The sequence below is a fragment of the Periophthalmus magnuspinnatus genome, chromosome 13 (genome assembly GCF_009829125.3).
Source record: "Periophthalmus magnuspinnatus isolate fPerMag1 chromosome 13, fPerMag1.2.pri, whole genome shotgun sequence".
Classification (NCBI taxonomy): Eukaryota; Metazoa; Chordata; class Actinopteri; order Gobiiformes; family Gobiidae; genus Periophthalmus; species Periophthalmus magnuspinnatus.
Window position 1 is genome coordinate 21,866,964 of NC_047138.1, and position 24,540 is coordinate 21,891,503.

General features: G+C 39.7%; 1 protein-coding gene across 1 annotated transcript in view; it reads right to left on the reverse strand.

Annotated features, from left to right (window-relative positions):
- Nucleotides 1-24,540, reverse strand: part of LOC117380430 (protocadherin-16-like) — a 392,551-nt gene that overhangs the window by 142,011 nt on the left and 226,000 nt on the right. The window contains exon 3 of the mRNA XM_033977238.2: nt 3,172-3,345. Within this exon, the coding sequence (XP_033833129.1) occupies nt 3,172-3,345 (174 nt within the window). The remainder of the gene's footprint in view (nt 1-3,171; nt 3,346-24,540) is intronic.

Below are 24,540 nucleotides of genomic sequence, written 5' to 3' on the forward strand. Positions count from 1 at the left end.
CCTGTACATAAGGTATACTCTCCTCCAGGAAAGTTACCTAGTGCATCAACCACTGGAATAACAATGGCTTGTATTGATGGTATTTCTATCTATGGTAAATGGTCACATTTTTCTATAGCACTTTTCCACCTTCAAGGCACTCAAAGCACTTTACAACAAGGAACCACTCACCCATTCACACACCAGTGTACGCAGACACTGAGGGTGGGTTAAGTGTCTTGCCCAAGGACACAACAACATCATTCATCTGTGTGAGCTAGAATCGCACCGCCAACCTATGGATCAGTGGATCTGACCGCTCAACCAATGATGTTTATGTCGAGAGCGGGATTTGAAACGCCAACCTTCGGAGGACTTCAGTGGAAAAACACTCTACCAACTGAGCTACTGTCGCCCCTACTTAAAATCTATCCAAAATAGTTACGTATCCTCAATTGAGCTATTGTAGTAATGGTCAGTCTACATTCCTCACCTGTGGTCATGAGCTTTGGGGAATGACAGACAAGATCAGGGATACAGACAGTCAAAATGAGTTTCATGGAAGCTGAGCGCTTCCTTAGAGGTAGACCCCAGAGCTTAGTCACACTGGAAGAGCTTGAAATAGAGCTTCTGCTCCTCTACATTGAGAGGGGATAGCTGAAGTGGCTCGGCGTCTGTCCTGGATGGGCATGTTCCTCTGGGCATGTCCCATGAGGAGGAGGCCTGGGGAAGACCCAGGACATGCTGGAAGGACTATGTCTCTCGGCCGGCCTGGGAACGCTATGGGGTTTTCCCAGACGAGCTGGGCATGCCTGGGGTGAGGGAAGTTTGGGAGTCCCTCGTCAGACTGCTGCCCCCGCGACCCCTTCCCAGATAAGTGTAAGAAAATGGATGGATGGAGTTACTATAGTTATTTAGTAATGCTGCTTGTCACCATTGTCATGTTATTGCTTTGAATAAAATGTTTTGTGTTAAACATATCTATCTCTATGATGAAAAGCAGGCAGCTCCAATGCCAAACTTACAAGTCAGATCTCTGGAAAGGTGGTCCGGTTCACAATAATAATCCATGTTTTTTTAGCATTAAAAACAGAACTGTAATTAAATAAAAGCTATACAGATCTGTTTAACTCTATACTATGGAAAATTCCAGGTGAGGCAATAACATCTCCAGGGAGACAAGCAGATTACCAAAGAAGTTACACATTGCACTTGTAACTAACTTAACATTTGTAGTTTTCCCACTTCGCTGACTGATCCAGGATAATGGATCATCACACGTCATCCAGATCATATGTAGTTTGATTCCCTATTACACCTGTGTCCTTGGGCAATACACTTCATACAACCAGCTAATGTCTACACATGCTCATCTGTGAATGAGAGAAATTGTGAGTCTGGACACACATCTGAAGATTTTTATGAATGGATGAAAGGTCCCTATAGGTAAACTGTTTTGAAAGTGTCATGCTGTGGAAATAGACATCCACTATTTTGTTAGTAATTGACGTTGCTAAGTTATTTTTATAAAAATGTTGCCAGAACAAATGTTGTTGGGGAAAAGGAACTTAAGAACAGCATGAATAAAAGAGTGGGTACAAATTCTGGGTGCAAATTCTGAATTCTTTTATTTTACAAACCAAACTTACCATCACATTTCTAATCTCTCTTCAGAAATTATGGTAGTCAATTTCTTCCTTCCTATTTAAAATTTTTCAAAACCTGAATTTGTGAGTGTTTTCATTCAGTTCAAGCATGATCCTCGCAGTTGTTGTCTAAAAAGGTTAATTTGAAATTCCAGTATTTGTCAAAAATCTTGCATGAGGGTTGGGGCCAGCACTGCTCTCTACATTATTGTTCAGTAAAAGCCAAAAGAAAAGATTTGCCATGTTCAAGGTGTATTAATGACAAAGCCTGTTACTCTCCGCATCTCTCCAACCCAACCACAAAAAGTAGACAAATGAATAAATCATTGGTGAAGTGAGTTTCCCAGATCCTACTTCAGTAAAACACAGCAGGGCTATTGAATTTTGTAATGTCTGAATCTCTACAACAGGATTATTTTCTTTTTTTTTTCAAGTCTAAACTATGGCTTAAAATTGTTAATAAACAATTTTAAAGGTGCACTATATGCACATTTTCTGGTAGAAGGTCTGCTATGGAGACATTACTGTTTTACTTCCACAATATGGCATTTAACTTTATCAGGCCAGGTTTGTGAGCTAGTTACAGGTCAGATTTGCACAGAGGTCTCACAATAAGAATGCATTATATATATATATATATATATATATATATATATATATATATATATATATATATATATATATACACACAAACACACACACACACACACACACACACACACACATACATATATTACTGAAGTAAATATAGATGATAAATGATAATGTTTAAACTCAAAACACAATTTCTCCAGGAAGATTTAAACCACAAAATCTATTCTAAAAGTATTACCCGGAATAAATAAATACCAGAACAAAACATTAAGACACTAGCAATTTGTTTGCATCTGTAATGAGTTATAGAAGTTATTAATTCAACTTTTTACGCTTTAAATCTTACCATATACCCCCCACAAAAAAACACAAAATTTCCCAGTAGTGCAAAGAAAATGTACACACGATGAATATTGACTCCAAAAAAAGCTTTCATATATTGACCTACTGGTAATTACTAAAGGTGAGCGGAGGTTATAGTAACATTAGCGCCCTTGACAGGGCTTGTATACCTGAAAGTACATCAGCAACCATGTCATGCTTTGACCCACCTCCCCCAACCAGGCCAAAGCCTGAACCGTGTCTGGACAAACACACAGTGTTTTTGGGGCTATCCATTCTTGAGCTCAGTTCGATTGGGCTAGTGTGAGCACACCTATCAAGTCAAATTTTTAAGAGGGACCTTTAAAATAGACATCACGTCACCAAGACATCAATTACTTTATATGGCATAAACTTTGACCATTACGCCATAAATCTGCCATGTTTCTGGCAGGCACCAGGAAGTAACATCTTTGGAATTAGACAAGTCTAAAGTAAGCCACAGAACCTTGGAACAACTTTGTCACCTGCTGGTTCAGTGATTGTCCACAGCTAACAATTTGTCAGTAATGTTGGTTATTTTGTGGCTATTTTTTTCAAAATGCCATTGTGAATAGTGTGGTAGTCTTACCCCATCCACTGCAGTCACTGTGAGGTCGTAGCTGGTGGGACCCTGGTCTCGGTCCAGAGCCGCCGTGGTGCAGATCTGACCTCTACTTTTGTGAATACTGAAGAGAGGAAAGCTGGGGCTGAGGGAGTATGAGAGGGAGCCAAAGGAACCGGTGTCTGCGTCTGTGGCTGTTACCTGCACACAAGAGGGACATAAAACAACACATCAGAAATCATCATTGGGTTTAGAATAAAATAGTAATAATGCATTCAATACAACTTTTACACGGTAATATTCATTCACACAGCTCTATAGTCAAAGTCCTACCCAAGTCTGACCATCAATTGGGGATGGGTAGGTGACAACCAATAGCCAATAACATAATCTAAGATTAACCTATATTATAAAAAACAATGTGGTGCTGTCTACATCATGATATATGTCCTCCAAGTACCAGAAAGTGCATTGTTAGCATGCTAGTTGTTATCATTACCATGTCAGCAAAACTTCTAAAAATCTATCTAAAAATTGTGCTAAACTCACAGTAGTGAATAAACAATGACCAGACTAGGTAATAACACAAAGTGAAATGCATATATTAGAGAAATAAGATCTTCAAACTGTCATTTTGAAAATAAAGACCAAATATTGTCTCTGTGAACTAATAAGACGAGATATTTAAATCTCAAACATTCACCTGTCGTGCCATTATAACAGAACTATAACAGCCACCTCAGTTGCATGCCTCAAAGCTTCTCGACAAAAATATTATTCCGTCGCATTATATCTCACCAGACGAAATGTAGGTAACAATGTGTCATTAGTGGTAAAGTATGGAATATATCCATAGATAAAATTGTGTGGGGTCAACATTTCCATGAGTATTTCTTTTGTTCAGTCATAAAAAAATCTGAATTTTCAAAAAATGCTAAGGATCTATCACAATCCTCAACTAAATAAACACATTATGTATAATACAATATGAATGTCTTTAAACTAAGACCATCTTGATTTTCCGCTACCTAAACCCCAGCGTCTGCAGCCAATCAATAAAGAGTGTTATAATGAGTGCAGCCTCTGCAGCACAGTGACTAAATTCTGGATGTTCTGAGTTTTCACCTGAAGCATGGCCTGACTATATTTACCTTATTCTGGAAGTTAGTGCGGGCACTGCCATCACCATTGGTTGTAATTGTTTTGCATGGGGCTGTCAATCTTGACAGCAAATAAGTTCTACACGGACTACAAAGCCATTTTAAGGCCTCTCAGGGAATCGGTGTATTGTTGACTTGTTGGTCACATGAATATAAATCAATCTACTTTATATTATATTTTAGCAGCAAAACTTTTCTCAAATTCTCCATTGAAATAAATGGGATTCCCACTTAGCTGGAAGTACCACCACAAAGAAAGCATGGAAAGCACAGTTAAGGCAAAAGTGAGCCTATGTGTCCTCTATCTGCAGGTTAAGCCTATCACTCAAGTTCACTCAGGTTCAGTTGTGATTGTAGAAAACAGTTATTGCAACTTGTTGTCATAATCCCTGCCGGTCCTGCCCCTTTTTGCACCTACCCACCCTCTCCTGTGTCCGAGCCTGAAGCTGGGCAGAGATTTTTGGGTCCTCCCGTGCACACCTGGGAAGGATAAAAGGAGCAAGGACCTGACACCCAGCGCCAGATTGTCCGCATAGCTTTGTGGTACTCCTTGTTTGGCTCCGTTCTTGTTTTTGCGCTCTTTGGATTTTTACTTACTTTACTTACTTACTTTACTTTACTTACTAGAAATTCTTGCTCCTCACCAGATCCTCCTCCCTGGACCCGCTCCACTCTCACCAGATGCTGCTCCCTGGACCTGCTCTGCCCTCCCGTTTCCGACCCTGCTCTTCCTCACTGGTACTGTCCACAGTGTCTCAGACCCTGCTCCTCATGCTCTCACCTTAGATCACGGCACTCTCCCTGATTCACCGTTCGATCTACTGTCATTTTGCACTTCTGTTGTAAATAAACACTATTAAACTCTTCCCCGAGTTCTGTCTTTTTGGTCCCCCTTGCCTGTCATTATGACACTTGTCTATTGAAATTACATAATGTTTCACTTCACTTAATGCTCCACTTTTCTCCATTCTGTAAAATTGTAATTTATTTGTTTACTAACTTCAAAGAGTATAAATACGCTCACTTCACTTTCGCATTACACAGTTTGTTTGTTCTTGCACTTCCAATTGCTGAACTTACGCAACCTCCGTCTCCATTTGACAGTACCATACCGCCAGTCCTGTTTCTATAGGGACTGTAAGCTGCCTCACATACTTGCACTAATACCCAAACTTCTCAGCTTCGTTTTCTCCCAATTATTTTATTCACACAACAATTTATCAAAACGATTTCTACAACTGAAAATTCTGAACCACTTGTGAGGTTTACCCAGACTCTAATCTGTGCCAACCAGAACACTTGCAAACCATTACGCTGTTTGTACCCGGGGGCACGACATGATTGGTCGTTGTGGCGCGTGCTGATTGGTGGGTCCGTCCTGGGAGATGTTAGAGTAATTGAGTGCGCTCCCCGGTGACGGCTTGGAGCTGGTCCATCAGTGCAGCGTTGATTAAAAGCAACCGTGATAGAGAGGTTTCATTGGGGTGAAGTGTGGAAACTAGAACTGGGAGTATGGAGGAGGTGGAGGAGCTGGGTAAGTGTAGGCCACTGTTATTTTAAGATCAGGTGCTTTAGTGAAAGGTAGTTTAATCAAGTATTCCTCAACTAAGAGACTTCTTAAAAGGCCCTGTACCTGATTTAGTTGCCATGCATTTGATGGAAAACCCCAGTGCAGATAAATTGTATCATCATCTCTGGAGTTCTAAATAGGTCAGCTTTTTGTCTGCATCTAATGGAGCTCAACAGTGACCACCAGCTCCATTCCAGAAGTAAATTTTCTATTCATTTTTTTTTCCATAGACATTTTGGAAAATTGATAGTAATTGACACTAAGAGTTCAAGGCTAATCAGCTATGTAATAACTAATATCCATAATGAGGTTGTTTTAAGTCATAACCTTCAGCAAAATGCTTTAATAACTTAGTGCTTTATAACATTTAAGAAAAAGATTTTAAATAAAATTGTAGGCCTTGTGGTCATTAGTTACCACATAGTTGATTAGCCCTTTTATTTGTTTTATTGAAACCTGGACCACTGCAAACCATTTAAAATGAACTAGTTCTATTTTTCAGCTGAATACAGTAAATATCCTTTGAGTTCTGTGTAACTGTTTGAACACACCCTTTGCTGATTTAGTTTCCAGAGAATAAAAAATATGATCTTGTATATTCTGCATACATTTACTGACCTTTCTGTGATGTCCACTGTATAATCCTCACTCCTCCACTGAACCAGACATCACAGCTAACACACAGAAAATTATTACATGAATACTGATACACTCAGATAAGTTAACATTTGTTTACAAATTTTCTGCACATGCCTCATATAAATGCACATGCCTCATGTAAATGTCAATCTGTGGCAGTGTCACAGCACCACACTCACACCTGGTGTATGTAGTACAGTGGTTTCAGACATTTGGAGTCATCTGTGTGGATACGTACCATGGATCTGTTAAAATAACTGGATAGGGTATCGCTATCATAGACCTGTGTTACCTGTGACAGGGCACCTACAGCTTTCAAAAAGGTTGAATTTTGTGTATTTTTAAATGTTTTTTTTTTTTTTTTCTCAGCTCAAAAAACTAATATTACTATTAATCATTAGCTTCAACTTGCTCTGCTGCACTCGAACTATTCGATTCGTCAAAGCAGTCACATGGTAGGCAAGACCGCGCTCGCATGTTTTCCGCAGAGCACTACTGCACAAACGGGACCTACCTAGCCGCTAAAGGCAAATCTAGAGACATGCACCAATTTTGTGTCTGTGTGACCTGTTATTGAGTGTCAAAAAGCAAGCAATATTGGCATATTTGTTGAAGGTGTGCAAAACTACAGATTTACCAACAACATACAAAAGGACCACTCCCTAAACCACCACCTTAACGTGGTGGAGACTGGCTCTGGGGACATGGAATGTCACCTCGCTGGGGGGTAAGGAGCCTGAGCTTATGCGGGAGGTAGAGCGTTACCGACTAGATATAGTTGGCCTTACCTCCATGCACAGCTTGGGCTCGGGAACCACACTCCTTGAGAGGGGCTGGACCCTCCATTTCTCTGGTGTTGCCCGCGGGGAGCGGCAGCAAGCTGGTGTGGGCTTGTTCACTGCCCCACAGCTCAGCAGCCATATGTTGGAGTTCACCCCAGTGAATGAGAGGGTTGCATCCCTGTGCCTCTGGGTCAGGGACAGGTCTCTCACTGCACTGCATGACAGTGGCACCTGTAGGGGCATAACTGGGAAGAACAGTCTCCTTGATCTGAACTCGAATGGTGTTCTGTTATTGGACTTCTGTGCTAACCACAACACACCATGTTTGAGCAAAAGGGTGTGCACGTGGCACCAGGACAGCCTTGTGTCCTGGTGGAGGAAGCCGGGGTGGGGGTGTTCCGGGAATATGGGGTCCGGGGCTCTTTGCTAAGGGCTGTCTGGTCCCTGTGTGACCGGAAAAGGAGCCGTGTTTGCATTGCCGGCAGTAAGTCAGACCTGTTCCCAGTGGATGTTGGACTCTGCCGGGGCTGCCCTTTGTCACCGGTTCTATTCATTATATCTATGTACAGAATTTCTAGGCGCAGCCAGGAGCCAGAGGGGGTCCGGTTCAGGAACCACAGGATCTCATCTCTCCTGTTTGCAGATGATGTTGTCCTGATGGCTTTATCGAGCCAGGACCTGCAGCAGGCGCTTGGGCAGTTTGCAGCCCAGTGTGAAGCAGCTGGGATGAGAATCAGCTGCTCCAAATCCGAGTCCATGGTTCTCAACCAGGAAAAGGTGGTTTGCCTTCTCCAGGTGGGTGGTGAGTCCCTACCTCAAGTGGGGTTCAAGTATCTCAGGGTCTTATTCACAAATGATGGAAGGATGGAGTGCTAGACTGACAGGCAGATCGGTGCAGCATCTGCAGTGATGCGGTTGCTGTATCAGTCAGTTGTGATAAAGAAGGAGCTTAGTTGAAAGTCGAAGCTCTCAATTTACCGGTCAATCTACGTTCCTACCCTCACCCTAAAACCTTCCTCCACTCATGCTAGTCCGCTTTTGCTAATGCTAATTGAGCTAATGCTGCAGCTGTGGCGGTGTTAGCAGCAGGGATATCTGGTGGATCTCTGATAGTGACGGACATTAGGGCCCGTGCCAAGTCAAATGAGGCAACCTATGTTTATCATTAGGCGCTAACTTCACTCAACCATATGGCAATCAATCATACATGCTAGTAAGCAATATGGACTGATTGGAGTGGTTTATCATTTACAAAAGTCAATTTCTTGAATAGACTAAATTAATGGTATAGTGGAAGTAAAATTGCATATATTTTTTTTTATATTTCCACATTAGAAATATGAATATATAACAAGTAAAAGCTATTCTGTCCTGATTTATAGGTCAAGAAAAATTTGGCTAACAGAGGGTGCAAAGCACCACATGTTACTGTGCAGAGTAAGCTTAAATGGGGCTCAAAACATTTGCTGTTACTCGACAATGATTAACTGCATAATGAAGGACGTTTGAGTGAAGGTATATGGACTTAAATCACATAGGTGTATTTCCTGGATTTCCATGAAAATTAACTAGTTTAAAGCAGACCTACTCTGCAAAATCGGCTTTTCAGAGCTATTAACCATGTTATAGTTGTTCCTTCTTCTTGTTTACCCTCTGAAGTTGTTCTTGGAGGGATTTGTGCTTGTTTGAGCAATCTTTAATCACTTCTTTTCAAGACACCATATTTCAGATCAATCCTGGCTTTCACCGCCACCGGCATACACCCATTGCTTTGTACTTACTTCATTGTTCAATTTTATTTTCTATCGTTTTTGGTACAAATGCAAAATTATATATATATATATATATATATATATATATATATATATATATATATATATATATATATATATAATTTTGCATTTGCATCTGCTACTCGCTAATGTGATGTGCAGCTATAGAAGTGACCGAAAGCTTCCCTGCTCTTTGTTGTGATGATGTTTAAGGTAACATCAGCTCCCGCTGGGCATCACAGAAGTCAGTGGACTTGTTTCTCGTTCAGTCATCTCAGTCATTTTAGATGAATATTATGATTTCAAATAATGATCCACGCATGTCATAGATTATAACTAGAGCAGACACATGTACATCATGTGTCTTCTTTAAGAAAGAAAATCTGGTACAGCACTGTTGAAATTCTTCACCCAAAATAATAACTTGCTCATAACCCATAACCATAACTCTCCCAAAATTCACAAAAAATTGAATACATTTTAATACACTTTTGAACTGAAAATATTATATATACAACCCCAATTCCAATGAAGCTGGGACAGTTGTGTAAAACTAAAAAAAAAAAAAAAAAAAAAAAAAAAAAAATAGAATACACAATTTTCAACCTATATTGAACTGAATAAACTACAAAAACATGGTATTTAATGTTCAAGCTTATAAACTTGCATGTTGCATGTTTACCACTGTGTTACATCACCTTTCCTTTTAACAACAATCAATAAGCGTTTGGGAAGTGAGCATACTAATTGTTGAAGCTTTACAGGAGGAATCCTTTCCCATTCTTGCTGAATGTACAACTTCAGTTGCTCAGCAGTCCGGGGTCTCTGTTGTTGTATTTTGCGCTTCATAATACGCCATACATTTTCAGAGGGAGACAGGTCTGGACTGCAGGCAGGCTAGTCTAGTACGAGCACTCTTTTACTATGAAGTCACGCTGTTGTTACACATGGAGAATGTGGCTTGGCATCGTCTCGCTTAAATAAGCAGGGACGTCTCTGAAAAAGACGTTGCTTGGATTGCAGCATATGTTGCTCCAAAATCTGTATGTATCTTTCAGCATTAATGGTGCCTTCACAGATGTGCAAGTTACCCATGCCATAGGCACTAACACACCCCGATACCATCACAGATGCTGGCTTTTGAACTTTGTGCTGATAACAATCAGGATGGTCTTTTTCCTCTTTGGCCTGCAGGACACGACGTCCATGATTTCCAAAAACAATTTGAAATGTTGACTCCACATACCACAGCGCACTTTTCCACTTTGCGTCAGTCCATCTCAGGTGAGTTCCGGCCCATAAAAGCCGGCAGTGTTTCTGGGTGTTGTTGATATATGGTTTTCGCTTTGCATGGTACAGTTTTAACTTGCACTTGGAGATGTAGCAACCAACTGTGTTAACTGACAATGGTTTCCTTTATCGAAACAATGCCACTGCGCTTGCGTGCTGAAATAAAGGCTAAAGGTGGTCCAATGAAATATTAGTGTGTAACCTTTTTCTTTGGTGGTGACTTTTTTTTTTTTGGCCAGGCCGTGTAGCTCAAAGTGCTCTGTTCCACTGTTTCAAGTTAACAAGTACCTTTTACCTTTAGTTCAATAGAGACTGGCAATTCCAAGGCTGAAATTATACAAATTATTCAAGTGAAAGTTTATGGAGTTTATTTTATTTATTGGTTTATTTGACAGGGACAGTGTACATTAATAGCATTGCTGCAAATGCACCAGAATTAGCCAAAAGGCTATTTTTCATCTGTTGTCCCTGGACAGATGGCAAACCTGTCTCCCTAAAAACAAGAGTAAAATATTATAAAGTCAAAATTACAATATACTATAGAAAAAACATTAAAAACAGATATAACAAACACTGTAAACAAAAGTGTTCAGAAAGGACAAACAAAACACAGGCATTATACAGACAGTCCACAGCCATTCCACAACATCCAACTCAAGAGAAAACACAAGTGTTTGGTTAGTCAGGGGGGAGTCATTAGTATTGTTAATGCAGACATGTTTGATGTGTTATGAACCAGTTTTTTAAATGTTTTTTGAACAGAATGTAGGTGCTTATTTCTCTGATGTTCTGAGGGACCGAGTTCCAGTCCTGTGCAGCTGTAACTGAAAAGGCACTCTGACCGAAGACACTTCTCCTCAGAGGAACAATACAGTCTCCTCGGGCAGACCCTCGTGTGACCCTCTGAGAGCTGGTTCTTGTGTTCACAAACTGATTGAGTGGAGGGGATGACAGACCATTAATGATTTTATAAATTAGACAGAGTTTTGAATACTTGATGACATTCTCCCAACTTAACAGTTTATGCTTCTGTAAAATGGTGCAATGATGATGTTTTGAAGGTTTTTTATCTAGAATCTTGATTGTCCATTTGTATAATGATCCAATGGGTTTTAGTGTTGTTTTGTTTGCCTGTGACCATGTTGTAAGACAGTATGTTATGTGCGAAAGGACCATAGCATGCATGAACATTTTAGCTGCCTGCAGTGATAAATGTGACCTAATGAATCTGAAATTGGACAAGTTAAACTTTACACGGTTGCACACTTTTTTGATTTGTGATTTAAATGTTAGTTTTGAATCAATTAGGACCCCAAGATATTTGAATTCTGACACAACTTGTATTTTTTCCCCTGCCACAAAAATATCTGCCTGATTACTAGTACTTGTAATGTTTGATTTAGAAAAGAACATTGCTACTGTTTTATTTACATTGAGCTTTAAGGAGGACTGATTTAACCATTCTGAGACATGGGCCATGGATTGTGTGAGTTTATCAGCTACTTGAGTTGTGTTTTTACCATGTGCATAAATGACTGTATCATCTGCATACATCTGAATGAAGACATTGGAACAGACTGAAGGGAGGTCATTTATGTACAGAGAGAAAAGCAATGGACCTAGAATGGAACCCTGTGGGACACCAGTAGACAGAGGGAGGGGAGGGGAGTTCAAAAAAACGGTGGAGCACTTCTTCTATTACCACATGACATCACAAAGTGGAACAGTAATTTCCGTTTGAGAAAAGAACTCAACTAAGTATGCAGGGTTTGTGTGTTAAACATGCGTGAATAAAACAAAACACAACTCCAGGTATGTTTTTGATGAGGAAACAACATTATAACATAGATCAGAAAATAGCCTAATATATGAACCTTTTAAATAAGGTTAAAAACAATAGCTGAGTCAATAGGGTTTGAGTCTAAATTTGTAGAAATACATGTATTGTAAGTAATTTGAGTACTGAAAAAATCATAACATGTTTGACCAGTGGAAACATGCTTGAATGAAACAAAAAACCTCTGTATTATGCATTATGACATGCAAAAAAAAGTTCAAAAAAGTCTAGTTTGCATACGCTGAACATTTCAACATATATAGAGAGTGGACAGGTCCTCTGCTGTGCCAGTCTGATGCTCCATGATAAATATATGAAATAAATGTATATGTATATAGTATTGGGCCCTAAGTGATAGTGGATTAGAAGGAGTCAAGTGCAAGTGTCATGATCCGCAGTGTCCACTCCTGGTTTTCCTCCCTGCGTGCTCCTTCCCTCCCTCACCTGCCAGATCTGGGCTGGGCTCCTGGCTCCTCCCGCACGCACCTGCAGCCCATCAGTGCAATCAACATGCCTGCTGGGCATAAAAGGAGCTGGGAGAGGAGACTCAGTGCGAGATCATTGTTGTGTTCACTTCATCTTGTCGTGTCTCTGCGTTCTGTGTTCCCGTGTTCCGGCCCTGGATGTCTCCTGCCTGCTCTGCCCTACGCCCCTCTGGTCTGCCTGTCTTCCCTTCATGTCCTCGGTCCTTGTGTTTCCTGTGTACCTGCTCACCTGCTCACCTGCTCACCTCCGGATCACCCACTGGTTGTACCTTGTCCTATTTTTACAATAAATCCCGTAAATATTCCCCGAGTCTGCATCCTTTGGTCCGCTACACTTACCCGTTACGACAGCAAGATTGGTAAAGTGAGTTTCCAACCACATGTCATCACTAAAAGTCTAAACATCTCATACTTAATCTAATCATAATCTATCTTTCAGTGAATTATTATGGAGATTGTCAACGCTTTTGCCTCTTCTGAGGTCTTCCAGCCTCACATGGACTGGCCTTAGATTTTACGATGTGGGTTATTGATATTTTGCAGTGACATCACACTTGGGGTCTTCTACATGTATGCTTATGGTGGAATGTTCAACAGTTACTATACAGTAGCCTCATTTTCACTGACACGGTTTGCTTGGGGCCACATTAGCACATAACCATTGGGGAGGGGGCACCCCCAGCCGGCGAGCGTTTCAATGTCAAACAACAAATGTCTCAGGCTTTTGGGTGTGACACAGGTCTAGCAAGACGTTGGCCTATGCAAGACAGCCATAAAACACTTGTGCTACAGGAGCATCAACACAGATTAACAGTGGCAGGAGGGTTGGGACTGAACACGTCTCTACACAGTCATTGGAGAACCAGCAGCACACTGGTAGTAGATATAAACATAAAATAATGATTTCTCATTAGACATTGACCTGATCTTGGGATATACTGCTGTATTCCCAGCAATGGCAACTTGTCAACTAGCTAGTGATGTATCAGAGACTTGTTTAACAGCACAAATCAGCTCACATGTTGTAGCTCCAACTAAGTCAATTCTTTATGGCCAGATTGTATTGAAATAAAGCTCATATCAAAGTTTAACTGGGGTAAAAAAAAATCTTCAGACAGTGCAGAGCCTACAGTTAGCATCACAGTTACCGTTTAAAAAAAAATTAAAAATCCCCCCAGAAAAAAAAAAAAAAAAATCCAAAAAAGGAATTCACACTTGGGAAAGAGATTTAGAGATAACCGTTTATTTAACCTACCCCATGATCCTATACGCCGACATGCCAAGCAAAACAAATACATCCAACTGATTGAAACCATTCATCTTTAATGCTAGTCTGTGGGGAGTAACCAAACAGCAGCGTCGGCAGTTTTTTCAAACTTACACAGGCTCTTTTTTTTCCTCTGTGTTTACTGAATTCTTGAGTTCAAACGCAGAGGTAATGCTGGCTGATGAGGGGCCAGCAGCAATCTCACAAACTCCATGGGCTGAGTGATGCGTGATGGGAGCCGGTCTCATCGTGGGGGAAAGCCAGTCACTGTCCGACCGGTGAAAGAGTGAACAAAGAGGGGCTAAGGACAACCAGAGGAGCAGGGTTCTGAGATATAGATGACCAGATAAATGTGATGTACGCTTTTTAGAGATAGAAATTGGGTTTTTCGCAATTGATATACTGTTCAAATCAATTACACAAGTTTATAATAACATTTATAATAATGATTCGTGAGTGTGTTTGTTTTTGTGCCAAAAAAGGTGAATTAAAAAAAATATTAATAATAACAAAAGAGTGAATGAGAAAAACTAACAACAGGGTCAATGAGAAAAAAAATGACAAAATGGAGAATGAGAAAAACTAACTACATTGTAATGAACAGTTAAATGTAGCTAATTAATTAGTTTAGTTCATTATTCTTTCACTGCAGAATCATACACACTGGTGGTAGGCTGTTTTTTTGTTTGTTTGTTTTTTTGTATTTGTGTATGTGTTTATTTACTTTTATCAAAGGCGCCCCGGGTCAGACAGACACAGGTATGGCATTTATTTCTCTAATTAAAGATGTAATGGATTATATATTTCATAAATCTTAGACAATCACAATTTAGAAATGTATGAGTTGTGGAACATGGACACTATACACTGCCTAGCTAAAAAAGAAAAGTCACCACCTGGATTTAACTAAGCAAATAGGTTGAGGTTGCAGCAGTTGGTCAGGTCTAGGTTCAACAACAGTATGTGCTCAAAGAATGAGATCAGCTGACTACCTGAATATACTGAATGACCAGGTTATTCCATCAATGGATTTTTTCTTTGGCACGGGCATATTCCAAGATGACAATGCCAGGGTTCATTGGGATCAAATTGTGAAAGAGTGGTTCAGAGAGCATGAAACATAATTTTCTCCCATGGATTGGCCACCACGCAGATGCTTATTGAAACAAGGCCACAGCATGCTATAATCAAAGCTAAAGCGGTCCAACAAAATATTAGAGCGTGTGATAATTTTTTACTCCAAAACCCAGAGACTTGTTAAGATGTGCAGGCCAGTCTATGTATTCACTTTTATTGACTTAATATTTTTTTTACACAAAAAAATTTTTGCAGCTTCATTACCACTTACACTATTCCCCCCATTGTATGTGTTCAATTAGCCTACTCTCTGCTCTTCAAGTGCCAATAGGTCTGTCAACTTGTAGATGCTTTTCGTGTGATGTTCCGTAATGTGACATTAAACACACATACTTGCTTGTATCCTCACTGTAAGCGAGGTCACCTCTCCACAGATTTTACCTGTAACTTGGAATGATGGCCACATACTTTACTCCATAGAGATAAATAGGTTTAATGCCATACTGTGGGATTTCCAGGCAAAATAATAACATTGCCATGGAAACAAGCATATGTCAGACCCACTACTAGAAAAGTTACACAGTGCAGCTTTAATGTGAAATCACAGCAAATATTAGTCTTTTTGTTTTGTTTTTTGGTTTTTTGTGTGTGTGTGTGTGTGAATGTCCATGGGGACATTTAACAGTCTAATAGTCGATGTTTAATTCATAACTTGCACTCTTAACGAATGTATTTTGAATATTATAGCGTTATTGGTAGCCTCAGCCCTACTTTTATATGGGCACTTTAATTTGATGTTCTTCTCACTGAAATAACCTTTCCCAACAAACCACTTCTTTATCCTAAAATGACATTGTATTTTCTGTATTCTTCATCATAATAATTTGTGCTGAACTCATCTGACTTTTGAATGTCCTTAGACCGTACTGTCTGTGTGCTCTAATTGCTGGCCAGCCCTGCTCCATCAAACCTGGGTGTATTTTTAGTGCAGTGTCGCCCCTTTGCCAAACTGATCTAGACAATTACCTCTTGTAGTTTCCTTTTTTCTTGTCCATAATTTTCTGAGTAATACAAGCGCATCAACATCAATGAAATCCTAAATGCTAATTCCAACGCTACTTTTCCCATTTTTTGCATGTAAAAGTAAAAGAAATGCCTGACAGAGAAGCCAATAAAAGTAGATGTTTGTACTTTTTTTTTTTGTCTATATGCACAATACAATATTCAGGTACATCTGACCAGCAAGACATACCCCTAGCAGGAGATTTAAAACATTATCATCATTGCATTATAGAAGTAATGATATTGCAAATAAACAACAAACAAGGATGGAATATACAGTACTGAAAGTAAATGTATAAATAAATTAAATACGCAGTAACAATATAAAAAATAGCACTAATACAGAATTAAAATAGTAATAATAAACAAAGAACAAAACACACACACACACACACCCACACACAAAACAAAAAAAAAACAAACAAAACAAATGTACAGATAAAATCAGTCAGTGTTCCCTTCATCTTCATTGAGAGGTGTTAGTAGTCCCTCAAAATAATTTAAAAAAGGAGTCAGGTCTCTAAAAATTGCTGCATGGTTCTCTTTAATGTGTATCTAATTTTTTTCCAATTTCAAAAAATACATAACATCTCTTATCCATCTAGCGAAAGTAGGTGGGGATTGTTGTTTCCAATTAAGTAGGATGACTCTTCTTGCAATGAGTGAAGTAAAGGACATCACATCCCTTGCATTGCTTGATAGAGAGCAATCAGTGGGGGTAATCCCAAATATAGCACTTAAAGGGTTAGGGCAAACGGCCTTGCCAAAAATCTTTGTGTATGCTTCAAAAATGTCAGACCAGAAGGGGGCAAGTTTCGGACAGGACCAGAACATATGTATGTGATCTGCTGGCTGCCCTCTACAGCGAGGGCAGGAGGGATCTGTGTTAGGGTACATGTCCACCAATCTCGCATTGGTAAGGTGAGCTCTTAAAACCACTTTTAACTGTATAAGACCATGCCTCGCACAAATTGAGGATCCATGTATACGTTTAAGTGAGGCCCCCCACACCTCATCACTCAATGTAAGGCCCAAGTCAGTCTCCCACCGCCTTTTAATTTCCTCAAGTGGGGATAGACAAATGTTACTAATTAAGTTGTACAAAGTGGAAATGGACTTCTTTTTAGCTGGGGAAAGTGAGAGAATGCTGTCTAATAAAGTATCATTTGGCAGAATGGGGAAAGAGGGAAAGTTCTTTTGTACAAAGTTCTTAACTTGTAGATATCTGAAGAAATCTGATTTTGATAGCTGAAATGCCTGATTCAGACCAGAGAAGGAAAGGAATTGGCCATCAGAGAATAAATTATATATAGATTTGATACCCTTCATATGCCAAGTTCGATAAGTAGCATCTAAAGAGGCAGGAGGGAAATTATGATTTCTCCAGACAGGAGCATAAATAGATGTATTTTTTAAACCGAAATGGTTTCTAAACTGTGTCCATATTTTGATGGTTTGACTGACAATTGAGTTTGATAGTACAATGGAAGAGGCGAAGCACTTACAAGTGAGGTTAAATGGATATGTCTGGTGGCATATTCAAGGGGCACCCAAGATTCAGGGTGATTGGTGTTGTCAAGATGGACCCAGTGAAGAATTTTTTGTTTGTTACATGCCCAATAATAGTAGAGAAAATTGGGAAGTGCAAGCCCAGCCCTTTTCTTTTGCCTTCGAAGAGCAGCTTTTTTAATTCTGTGTGATCCACCTTTCCAAATGAAGGAGGTTAAAAGTTTATCAAATGATTTAAAGAATGATTTCCTAATAAACACGGGGATATTTTTGATAGAGGTATATGAATTTTGGCAGTATTACCATTTTAATTATATTGACCCTTCCTGCCACTGACAAGGGGAGTTCCTTCCATCGTTCTAAATCGTGTTTGCATTTTTCTAATAGGACAGTAAAGTTTTTAGTAAAAAGTGATGGTAAGGTGCGCGTTATCTCCACTCCAAGGTATTTAAAAGAGATTTTAGCTATTTTAAACTGCCGTACATCTAGGGAGGGCACTGCATCTTCTTGTTTTAGGAAAAATAATAAACTTTTATCAAAATTAATTTTATAACCTGATAGTCTCCCAAACTGGTCCAGTAAGTCAATGATGAAAGGGATTGAGGACTGCGGGTCAGACACATAAAGCAACAAATCGTCTGCATAAAGAGACAATTTATGGAGTACACCACCTCGTTCTATGCCTTGAAAATTAACAGCTTGTCTGAGGGCAATAGCTAACGGTTCAATTACTAATGCAAACAGAAGTGGGGACAGTGGGCATCCTTGGCGTGTGCCTCTACTGAGAGGAAAATATCGAGATTGCTGTCCATTAGTTATGACTGACACAACTGGTTTGGAATAGAGTAGTTTTATCCAGGAAATGAAACAGTCTCCAAAGCTAAATTTCTTCAATGTAGCAAACAGAAATTCCCACTCTACCCGGTCAAAGGCTTTCTCTGCATCCAGAGATGGGACAATTTTAGTATTTGGACCAGGTGGAGTGTGCACTATGTCAAGAAGTCTTCTAACATTAGAAGTGGAATCTCTTCCTTTAATAAATCCAGTTTGATCTAACGAGATGGCCTGTGGCAGAACTCCCTCCAATCGAGAGGCTAAAATTTTGGCAAAATTTTTATAATCCACATTGAGCAACGAGACTGGACGATATGAACTATATTTCAGTGGATCTTTCTCTTTTTTTGGCAGAACAGTAATTACAGCTTGTTGTAATGTTGGTGGAAGGCAGCTGACTGACAGAGATTCATTAAAAACCTCCTGTAAAAGAGGAGACAACTCCTCCACAAATTTCTTATAAAATTCAGCACCAAACCCATCCGGACCACGTGTTTTGTTTGTCCTTAACGACTTAATAGCATCCTTGATCTCAATTATGGAGATATCAGCAAGTGCTGGCAGTTTTTCGGAAGAGACAGTGGGAAAAGCCAATTCATCCAAAAAGGAATTAATTTCAGGAAGATCACACCGATTTTCAGAAGTGTATAATTCTGCATAAAATTCTTTAAAAGTGTCATTTATTTTGGCACGGTTAATAATTGTTTCCCCACTATCATCTTGTATTTTAGTAATGAGACGAGAAGCATTATTTTGCTGAACTTGGTGGGCTAGAAGTTTACTTGCCTTATCCCCGTGTTCATAGCTGTTATGACGGGCCTTGAGTATCAATTGTGTAGCCTTGTCTGTAGACAATAAGTCATACTCTGTCTGCAGCTTCAGCCTTTCCGTGTAAAGAGATGGTGATGGGGAGGTTGAGTGTTGCTCATCTATATCTGCAATCATACGTGTTATATCAGTGAGTTTGGAACTTCTTGCTTTATTTGTTCTTGAGCAGTAGGCTATTATCTCTAAGATATGCCTTTAGGGTCTCCCACAGGAGTGACTGACTTATTTCCGGGGATTTATTAGTATCAAGAAAGGACTTTTCTTCTGTCAGATGAGGACTTTACTAAAGTTTTAACCACCGAAGTTGTGTCTCCAGTTGCGCCTTGGCCTGGGGCAGTCCGGTAACTCCAGAATAAAGGACAAAGCGGCATGGTCTGACACAGTTATACTATGATAAGTGCATGAGTGGATCTTTTCCAGTAGTTTATTCTCAATTAAAAAATAATCTATACGAGTGTAAGTGTGGTGGACATTGGAGAAAAAGGAGAAAGCTTTGTTTTTAGGATTGTGGAACCTCCAAATATCAGATAAACCAGCACGTTTTTTTGAAATTATTAATAACTTTGGCAGGCTTGCACAGTGATTGTGGCTTATTGGAGGATCTGTCAAGGTTGGGGTCGAGAACACAGTTAAAGTCACCTCCTATTATAATATTGTAATTGTCTTGGCTGGGCAAAGTAGCAAAGAGCTTAGTGAAAAAACCACCATCGTCCCAGTTTGGGACATATATAGACAGTAGAATAACAGGGGTAAAGAACATATGACCCCTAACTATTACATAGCGTCCTGCTGAGTCCGAGATAACTTCTTCTAACTGAAATGGTATGTCCTTATGCACTAAGATCGCGGTGCCCCTAGCTTTAGCACTGAAATTTGAATGAAAAACTTGGCCAACCCAGTTCTTCTTAAGTAATTTGGACTGGCCCTGTCCCAAGTGTGTTTCCTGGAGGAAGGCCACACCCACTCCCAACTGTCTAAGATAAGTATCTATTTTCTGTCTTTTAACCACATTATTAACACCCTTCACATTTAAAGAGACAAAAGTAATCCTATGATTTTTTCCATGTTTGGTTATGCTTGCCATAATAAGAAAAGTATTGTGATAATCTCAAAACGAGCCTGGGAACTTTGTAAATTGCAACAAGTCTGCGTGGACACATAAGGAGGTTGAAATGAAAAAGCGGAAGGGAAAACATTTAAAGAAGAAAAATAAAGATAATAAAAAGTAAGACATAAAAACTGCAATACTACTATAATATTAGAAACCAACATAATAAATATGCAAACTTAGTCCTTTAGTGAGTGACAAAGAAAAAACTCACTACACACTAAACTTGTTGAACTCTGAAAACCTAAATGAATGTCACATTACAACTATTGATTAATGTGAAACACACGTAGCCCACACGTAAGACAGAAACAATGCTATACTGTACTGTATGATTTAAAGTAAAGAAAAACTGGAGGAAAAGTAATTGTAGGACAGGATAATAAAAATACAATGCTGGCTAAAGCTTAAATAAACTAGGACAGATTTGTCCATTGTAGAGAATGCAGCCTACAGCCTACAACATATGTGTAGAACAACTCTTTTGTTTCCGTAAAATAAAAATCCTAAAATAAGAGTTTTAAAATCTAGGGCAAAACCATCAGTTCAAATACAGTATGCATACCGGGAAGTGGAGATGCACTGGCGAGACGAACCGAGAGCCGCGCATCAGGGAGGGAGGGAGAGCGGGGAAATGCGCGCCGAGGAGCGGCCCGGTCTGGGCTCACCTGACCACAGCCAAGACAGCGACAGTAGTGGGCTCATCAGTCCTTAAGCATGTCGGCGAGGAAGGAGCATCATCTGGAGTGGAGAAAGTTATATTCTGTCCATTCTTGTCCGTGACCTGAAGCTTAGCCGGAAAAAAACATTCTGTACGGGAATCCAGCGGATCTGAGCTGGGACTTGACCTCGGAGAATGCTGCTCTCTTCTGGGAGACCTCTGAGCTGTAATCCTGGAAAAATGTGGATTTCTGTGCTGCGGTAGAGGAGTCGTCCCTTTTCCCGAGCGAGCTTTAGAATGAGTTCTTTATTCCGGTAGTGGTGAATCCTGGCAATAAGCGGGCGCGGAGCATCCTGGTTCCGTGTGCGGACACTGACATGGTGAGCCCGGTCAACTTCCAGCGGGGAGGGGAACGCGTCCGGACCCAAAACCTCCTTCAAACATTCAGCGAGGAAAGCACTGTCGGTACATGCAATGTCTTGGTTGTCACTGGTATGAGGTATTTCTTCCTCCACCGGCTCTTCTTGGACTGAAATAGGCTTCTTTGCTGTCTTACCCATCTTAAGAGATATTCTGGATATAGCCACACTGTGTTTTAGCAGGATTTTTGACCAGTATTTTAAGGATTTCAGCAGAGCTCTCCCGGTGTTGTACCTACTCCGCCATTAGCCAAACCGGATGCCTGATGTTTGTACTTTTTAATCATGTTGGATGTGGTGAGAAGTTCCCAGTTAAACAACTGGTTCTCACGTACTATAGCGGCAGTAGCCAGACAGGCAGGGGAGTCAATGCTAGGACAAATGATGGAGAGCTCAGGGGAGTGGTGCCAGCTTGGGGTCTGATCATAAAATACAGGCCAGTAACACTATAAATGGGAAATGAATGGAGCATTACTATGGGTGAAAACAATGTGCAACTCTGAATGAAATTATAACAGATAATTGTAAAAATGCGTCAATAAATAAAATAAACTGAAATAAATGAATGAATGAAAAAAAAAAGTTCATGTATCAATTAGGTTGATCTGGAGGCACCATTGAATGATTTCTGTAACGTAGATAACAGTCCCCACAAAAAAGTAATTTTCCACAGCATGGAATTGAATTTATATGTACTTTTAGTGTTGACCAATTCCCAGGTCAAAGTGGGGTGGTACACTTTCGACAGATGTGTGTTTTCTCTCAACTAGATGTAACAAAAGTTTCTGCTCGTTCTGCTGTTGTGACACTTCAACCAATCAAATTCAAATATTTACCATAATGGTCCGTCTCTTCCTGATCGCTTTCTAGGAGTATTTATGTATAAAACTCAATTCAGAGCTACAACATTATGCTGCTAAAATCTCAAAAATGTCAAAATTCATAGAAAGTTTTGAAATAACATGCAACTGCGTGACATGTTAACTTAAACATCCTCATATCAAATGCTCAAGTAAATCAGCTAACCTTAATGTAAACACGTAAGCTCTGTAACTCCCCTTGGCCTCAAGGTGCAAGCATAAACACTGCACCATCTGACACATCACTGCAGCTGCAACAATTTATGCTCAACCTTGCATTATTCTTCTGCAGAGACCTCTGAGTGTCCATGATGTGTGGAGGTCTGTGTGATTAATTCAAGGTATATCTGCAGATGAGGAGGCTGCACTCAAAAGCCACAGTGAACTTATAAGTGCAACTTATAAAATATGTTAATACGTTGTTTTCGGTGAATGTAGCATCAAAACAAAAAAAGTAACATTGTGATCTAAATATGTTATCTGTTAGCAGTTAATACCTCATAGAAGTAAAATGCCACGGTTGAAATACACAATGTCATGGTTATAGCAATGTGTTTAACTACGCTAACCAAAAAAAAAAAAAAAAAAGTGTCATTTCAATCCAGTCATATCAGTGCGGTCATCTCAGTGCACCCTTCACACCACAGGTTTATAATACTGAACTCTAGCCCAGCAGATGAAGCCTCTCCTGGACACTCTGTTGTGACGTGTGGGCCACTTGGACTTAGAACAGAGCAAGGATTTAGACAAGGCTTTGGTTTCAGGATCAATGTGTGTGGATGGAGAGTGTTTGTCTCTATGGGGTCTGCTGCGAAGTTTATCAGAATGTCAAATACACAGAATAATAACATATGAGAGGTAGGATCTATAAAGTGGATTTGTTCCACTTTGATGTCTAAAAGTTACAAAAAAGAAAGAGCTGAGTGTTGGTGTTTTGAGGTATGTTATGGACAGAACTTGTTAAAATGACTTGATTTGATCTTTCTCTGATATTACATTGATCCTTCAAAAATATGTCTAGAAATGTGTTCCTCACAACTTCAACTTTAATACAGTGTTCCCTTGTTTGGGGTTACATTCCAAAAATAATAGTCGATAAATGAAATCCACAAAGTAGAAAACTTTATTTTTTGCAATTATTACATATATTTTAAGGCTGTAAAACCTCACTCCACACACTTCATACACGTTTCTCAGACAGGCATTAACATTTTCTCACATTTCACTCACTCTCAAACTTCAAACCTTCGTAGATTTTAAAAAATAAGCACAGTATTATATAATGAAATCAAATACTATACTGTACTGTAAATACAAATGACAGCTTTTAGAAATACTGTAACAAATTAAATTTTAATGATCAACCTACAAGGTTGAACACATAAGAAATGATTAAAAGTGACTCACGTGCATTTCACAGTTCCCCGTAATGTTCCTTTTTCTGCAGTCACTGATCTACAAAGCAAAAGCAGACTCCATCCGCACGATAGTTACAACCCTTTATGCATCCTTGTTAAAACTTATTGCTGCTGCCATCCTTATGTTATTTTCCTGCTTCTTTATGTCGAGTTTACATGTAAAGTCTCCAGTGGACGTGCGTCTTGGCCGCCCTGCATTTCTGTCGTGCGTCTTCTTCAGAGCGATACGAAACTGGTGTTGTTCGTGCGTCCAAAAGCTAAAAAGCTCAACTTTTTGGCGTTTGACACGCACAGTCAACCAATCAGAGACTACTCTTCAGTGACAAAGCGACGTCAAGAACAAGTAGAAGACATCAGCCACAAACTAGAGGCAATTTAATTATACTGACCGCACAGAGTAGATTAAAGGCTAATCACAGATATGCCTTTGCAGAGATGATTGCCTCCGTTGATGGGTTTTATGTAATAAATACATTAAAGTCACTCCCTCAATCTGGTCTGCAGTGTTTATAAAGACACAGGGAAAACAAAACATCCAAAGGCACTTGCAGACCGCAATGGATGCTCTGGACACTCATCAAAATGATGTGCGTCTACAGCGTACACGACGCTCATTGGAGGTGTTTGTTCTCAAATGCAAAGGCATCCAACTAGATTCGTCTAATGCATTCTTGACGCCCCAAAGTAACACTGCTAGCATTGAACATTTATGTAAATTTGGCTGAATGCATTCTGTACTGTACAGGAGACACGGCACGTCCCTTAGCCAATCATGACGCAGAACACAATGTACCTTCATACACTGTAAAAAAAAAAAA